The sequence below is a fragment of the Sphaeroforma arctica genome, assembly GCF_001186125.1.
Source record: "Sphaeroforma arctica JP610 unplaced genomic scaffold supercont1.1056, whole genome shotgun sequence".
NCBI classification, from domain to species: domain Eukaryota; class Ichthyosporea; order Ichthyophonida; genus Sphaeroforma; species Sphaeroforma arctica.
Genome location: NW_014039502.1, coordinates 9,351 through 16,000, shown reverse-complemented (window position 1 = coordinate 16,000; position 6,650 = coordinate 9,351). Strand labels below are relative to the sequence as shown.

Here is a 6,650-nt window from a genome sequence, read left to right as displayed (position 1 = left end):
ATATATATAATATATATATATATATATATATATATATATATATATATATTATATATATATATATATATATACATATATATATATATATATATATATATATATACTGAGGGCGGAGAAGCTCATATTTAAACACTAGGTCCACATTTACTATTCCTCTGTCAAAGACGATATATTCCTGCGAATGAATAGCTATGTGGGTTACGTAGAGTTTATATTCATTCTGGATATTTGTGGAAGTTATATAGACGTGCGTGGGAGCGTGTGGTTGTATTTCTGTTAAACGTTAATCTGTTAGCTGATCCCGTGTGTTCTAACAAGGTTGTCTTTGGTACAAGCTTGCTGCTGTAGTCTTTCTATATCGATCGTAATCATGTTGTTCACTCGCGTATAGCAGGCTTTACAATACTGCTTTTGCACTCGGATTGCGTATATCTACCAAATACTCAAAGAGCCCATTCATACACGTGTATATATCACACGTGCTGTCTCGTCTATTTAATACAGGTTTGCTATTCACGGCATGACTGAGGGGACCTAACTATGTGCGACCCTACACCGCGGTCGCCATCAAACCCTAAACCCCTAAACCCCTAAAACCCTAAAACCCTAAAAAAACTAACCCTAAACCCAATACCAACACCCCTCTGCTTTTTAATAGTTGTCGGCGTATAGTCTCTGAGGTCCCCCCATACTTTGCTTCCGGGGTTACCTTCTGATTGTCCTCTATTTTTACAGCTATACAAGGCCACCATCTCCCCTGGTCTCCTTCCATTCACTCACTATAAATCGTCCTCATGTCATCTAAATTCTTCTAAAAGTGTGTCTCCATACATACCAACAGGGTGATGTCCTGATTTCGCGCGTATTCAGGGCAAACGATGTGGGCCGGTCCGCTGCCGATGCATTCCGGGTGCATGTCATCCACTCGCGTCACGCCATACGCTCGCCTATCATGACCATAGGCCACACCTCCTTCTTTCACATCTACACGGGTAACGTGTATGTGTGCGCCGTTACACGCCAGAATGTCAATGCCGCGCTGGTTTTCGAGCTGCTGAGATGTCTGGTGGAGGTGTTTAAGGTGTGTGTCCTGTTTCTGATAGTAGTTGGGGTAGGGTGTGTACGGCCTGCCCTCAATTACGAGACCAATGGTGCATACTTGTATCTTGAACTGCCGAGGTGTATGGTAGATATGTACAGGGTAACGCCTATCTAGATCTGCTGCTAGTCGTGTGTGCATTTGTGTATGTATGACTCGGGGTATAACTACTTGGCTGTAGAGCACCAGCAATGTGTATACATGCGTGTAGGGAACACTCATCTAGATCTGCTGGTAGTAATGTGTACATGCGTGGATGTACAACCCGAGGTTTGTTTACTTGGTTGTAGCACACGAGTAGGATGTGTACATGCGTGTATGTACACCTCGAGGTATGTTTACTTGGTTGTAACACACGGGTAGTACGTGTGCATGCGTGTATGTACACCTCGAGGTATGTTTACCTGGTTGTAGCACATGAGTAGTACGTGTACATGCGTGTATATACACCTCGAGGTATTTTTACTTGGTTGTAGCAGACGAGTAGTATGTGTACATGCGTGTATGTACAACTCGAGGTATGTTTACTTGGTTGTAGCACACGAGTAGTATGTGTGCATGCGTGTATGTACACCTCGAGGTATGTTTACTTGGTTGTAGCAGACGAGTAGTATGTCTGTCTGCGCACTGGTGCGTCGGAATGTGTGTGGCGGTGAGTATTTGAGCTGTGACGGTGCTCCGTGACGGTATTGTTGTACGTAGTTTTGGCTGTATTAGTGCGTGTGTATACTCGTCTAAGTGGATAAAACCCTGAACCCAAAACCGTAAACCCTGAATCCCCAACCCCTAAACCCTTTAGCTGTACTGATGGATATGTATATGTTCTTCTGTACTCTAAACCTTAAAACTCTAAACCGCTATACCCTCTAGCTATATGAATGGGTATCTTTACTCGTCAAATGTGTGTTTTTATGTATGTCTGTCAATATATATAGTGGCACAGATCATACCTATAGCTGTTGATATCAACAGTTTGCATGTTGATGCATATGTATATACCTTTTATAGTTGTCATCATGTTTCTGGGCCATTTAAACCGATTTTATGTTTTTAGGGGTTTTATATACATTTGTGACGTCTCGCTCTCTATTGTATGTAAGCAACCAGTCCACTTCAACTCTCTAACCGGACCGGTCCCCTTTTTTGGGTGCAGGACTACTTCGGCGACTTCGACGAGAACTCAATAAAGAACAACTTCAGTCTGATGTATGAGCTATTGGATGAGGTGTTGGATTTCGGATATCCACAACGCACCGAGAGTGAGGTTCTTAAGACATACATCACACAACAGGGCGTGAAGAGCGCGTCCCAGAGTCTTGTAGAACCACAGGTATGTGTACGTATTGGATTTGCATGTACACGGATATATATATCAGAGTGTTTGTCACAAGTGTGTCTGCGTCTTGGATATGCATGTACACGGATATATATCAGCGTGTGTAGGGACGTATTTTGTACGCGTGTATAAGGGTCATACAGCTGTGTCTAGAAGTTCAGTACTGAAAGTACCAAGCCATGCACTCATGTAGATATATACGCACACACAACTATAAAACCCTTGTACTATGTAGAAAAGTTTACATGAACAGCAAGACATCGATAGTTTGTTGTGCGTAGTGTATGAAGAAATATACACACACATTTATATTATGTACTTGTTTGTACTATGCAGAAAAGTTTACATGCACAGCAAGACATCGATAGTTTGTTGTGAATTCGGCTTGAGAGTAGCATGCGCCCAATTACGGCCGCGATGTCTGAAACGGCGCCGCAGGTGTAGTAGTTAGTCTCGAGTATTCACAAACATCACTCAAATGTTTTATTTCGTCTATATTCTATCCAGAATTAAAACCGGTTTGATCGTATTTAGTAATTAGTCTCGGGTGTTCACAAAAATCACTCAAATGTAATAGTGCTTATATCTCTCTATCTAGCATTGAAATCATTTTAATCGTATTTCGTTGAGTAATTAATCTCAAATGTTAATGAACACCACCAAGTGGTATCAATACGTTTACCTCTTTATCCAGTATCAAAGTCGCTATGCTCGTATTCTGTAAGTACGCGTGTGGAGCGCTTTGGTGGCTATGTGTGTACTCAAGGGTACGCTATATATCTTATGTATGATCCTCGTGTACTGAGCATGGATGGAAATCGTGAACACGAAACATATACGTTGAACCAAAGTAGGCTCTACCACAGTCTTTGCTCGTATATTCCCATGTTTCGCTCATGCTATTAAGACTATCTGTGAGTGGAGTAAACTGCATGTGCATGTCCTTGTGCACTCGCTTGTGCGTGCTCCTGTGTCAGATATGTGTAGTATATAAATTGTCGCATATAAAAACATCGACAAATGCACACTACACTCGACACACCTATAATTAGAGCAATACACTACATAGAGATAAACATGAATGCAAATATATACGTCTATCGATGTATGGCAATGGTGTATATGGCACAAAGAGGTACTTCTTCATTCGTATCACACAATCCAAACCTTAAACCCTAAAACCCCAAAACCCTAAACCCTAAACTCCTAAAGCCCTAAAACTTGTTTGCTATCATTCTACCTATTCATGACAGAGGATCACTATGCAAGCCACCGGCGCGATGTCTTGGAGGAAAGAAGGCATCCGATACAAACTAAACGAACTCTTCATCGATGTCATTGAGACTGTCAATATGCTCTTGTCGCACCAGGGTATGTATTCTCTCATCTCTCTGTGTCTTTGGGTGTGTCTCTCTGTGTGTGCCTTTATGTGTGTGTCTTTGTGTGTGGTTGTGAATAACCTGTTCATATGTCATTGAGACTGTTAATATTCTCTTGTCGCATCAGGGTATGTCTTCTCTCATCTGTCTGTCTGTCTGTCTCTGTCTGTCTCTGTCTTTGTGTGGTTGATGATATCTGTTTGTTTCCGCGGTTCGTGCGTCAATACGTACATGTGCCGTGTGTTTGTGGTGTAGCTAGTGGGCACGTGCTTGTGTAGCTTGTACACATCCGGGACCTTCTGTTTTCTGGTCCAAACTGGCGAATGTATCGTACATTACGTTTTCTAGTGCATATATACGTTTATATGACCGTGTGATACCATCGAATGTATCGTACATTACGTTTTCTAGTGCATGTATACGTTTATATGACCGTGTGATACCATCGAATATTTCGTACATGACGTTTTCTGTGCATGCATACGTTTGCACGGGCGTTTTTATTGCTGGCCTGGTATTATCTACCCGAATACTTTTTCAGTCACAATGTGTTTGCACGCCTGTCAGCGAGCCAAGCCATCTGGCGAATGAGCTCTCACATGTGCACACATCAGGTGATCTGGGTTCTAAGCCCTAAACCCTATACCCTAAACCCTAAACCCTAAAAATCGGTAATACAAGCACAGTTTAGTGTTTAGTAGTCTTAGAGGTTTAGGGTTTAGGGATTTTAGGGATTATTCTTAGAGAGACGCCCATTCGGGTTCTGGTTAGTACTTGCCTTGTTTACACTATAAAGATTTAAAAGGGTATGGGCAAGGTGAATCGAACCACGTGCACAGCCGTACGACCTCGGTCTAGCTAGTACTCTACACAATCACGGTTTACTACACAAGTGATATGTGTGTCAGTATGCGCTCAAGATATACGTGACAACACGCTGTCAAGTGTTAATGTTAATGTATGGATACACCTTGCGTGGCCGTAGGAGGACTACTTACACTTCCACTTACACTTACATTTACATATACACTTACACTTACACTTACATTTACATATACACTTACACTTACACTTACACTTACATATACACTTACACTTACACTTACATTAACATATACACTTACACTTACACTTACGTTTACACTTACTTACACTTGTATACTTACACTTACATTTACATAAACACTTACATTTACATATACACTTACACTTGTATTTACATATACACTTACACTTACACTTACGCTTACATTTACATGTACATTTACATGTACACTTTCACTTATACTTACATTTACATATACCCTTACACTTCCACTTACACTTACATTTACAAATACACTTACACTTACACTCACACCCATACTTCCACTTACGCTTGCACTCACACTCACACTCACACTTACACCTGTCCCTACACTCCCTCTACCCCACCCCCTGCCACACAGGCGTAGAGCTGAGTGCGGATGTGCAGGGATCGGTCATGATTAACTGTCATCTGTCAGGCATGCCTGAGTGTAAGTTTGGTGTCAACGACAAACTCTCATTACAGTCACGGCGCAGAGGCAACTCTGGTTCGAGTAAGGGTGTGGATATTGATGACATATCCTTCCACCAATGTGTGCGTTTGGGGGGTACAGATAAGGGCATCACATTTGTGCCGCCAGACGGCGAGTTTGAATTGATGAAGTACCGTCTTACATCCAAGATCAGCCCTCCTTTTAAGGTAAGGTCGGCGGTGGGTCACTTTTGTCCTAGTTTTGTGAATGTGTAATGTGTAATGTGGGTTGATGTAGTTGATGGTGGGTCACTTTTGTCCTAGTTTTGTGTAATATATAATGTGTAGTGTTGGTTGATGCAGTTGGTGGCGGGTCACTTTTGTCCTAGTTTCGTGTCTTGTGTAATGTGTAATGTGGGTTGATGTAATCTCGTGTATCTATGGTTTCGGATCAGTCATCACTACTGTCCTATTACATTCTGGGTGTGTAACGACTGTGGGTGCTGGATTGAAGTTCGGTAGTTCAGCCTTTTGATATTAAAAAGTAGTGAGCGACGGTATGCTTGTACTATCCTCATGCAATAGGGTTTACCCTATAACCCTAAACCCTGAAACCCTAAAAGTTCATCAGCGACACATCCAGCGTGATAGATCGGGTTTATCGTGGTTGTTGTGTGGTTTGTCACCGCTTGCGTTCGATTAGTATAACTTGCGGTGAAGTTACACTTCCCTTGTCACGTGACTTTCTGCGCTCAGTAGGGATAACGCAGTGGTATGGATGTGGGCAGTCATCGGACTCATGTCCTATGTATACAACATATTGAAATACGAAAGTGTATATACTGAATATTCATACATATAAAGACATGTATATATACACACATTTAAATCATTTATACACATGTCCATTTGGTGTGAATCTTCACTTTCTCGCTCAATACTATAGCCCCACTCTATATTTAATACCCCAGCTTATTCCGATCGTGCGCGATTTGGGGCGAACCAGGATAGAGGCCAAGGTTGTAGTCAAGTCACTCTACAAGACCATGCTGGTTGGTAACAACATCGAAGTGCGTCTCCCATGCCCCTCCAACACAGCCCGCGTGAAGCTGTCGTGCAGCAAGGGAAAAGCCCGATTTAAAGCCGCCGAGCAGGCGGTTATTTGGCGCATAAAGAAACTGGAGGGCCAGAAAGAGGTCACACTGAGTGCGGAGATAGAGATTGTACCCACGACCGACCGAGAGCAACGGGTGACTAACAAAGCGCCCATCTCAATGAAGTTTGAGGTATATATATATATATATATATATATATATATATATTATAGTGTGTNTGATA

At 42.1% G+C, this 6,650-nt stretch overlaps 1 protein-coding gene across 1 annotated transcript; it reads left to right on the top strand.

The window, feature by feature from the left end:
• Positions 1–952: 952 nt before the first annotated feature.
• SARC_09831 (AP-2 complex subunit mu) lies at positions 953–6,598 on the top strand (the record flags this gene model as incomplete). The annotated part of the gene is made up of 5 exons (XM_014296142.1): positions 953–1,081; positions 2,253–2,429; positions 3,689–3,806; positions 5,263–5,540; positions 6,284–6,598. Coding segments are annotated over 5 exons (1,017 nt in total), but the record flags the coding sequence as incomplete, so codon positions are not given.
• Positions 6,599–6,650: the final 52 nt, after the last annotated feature.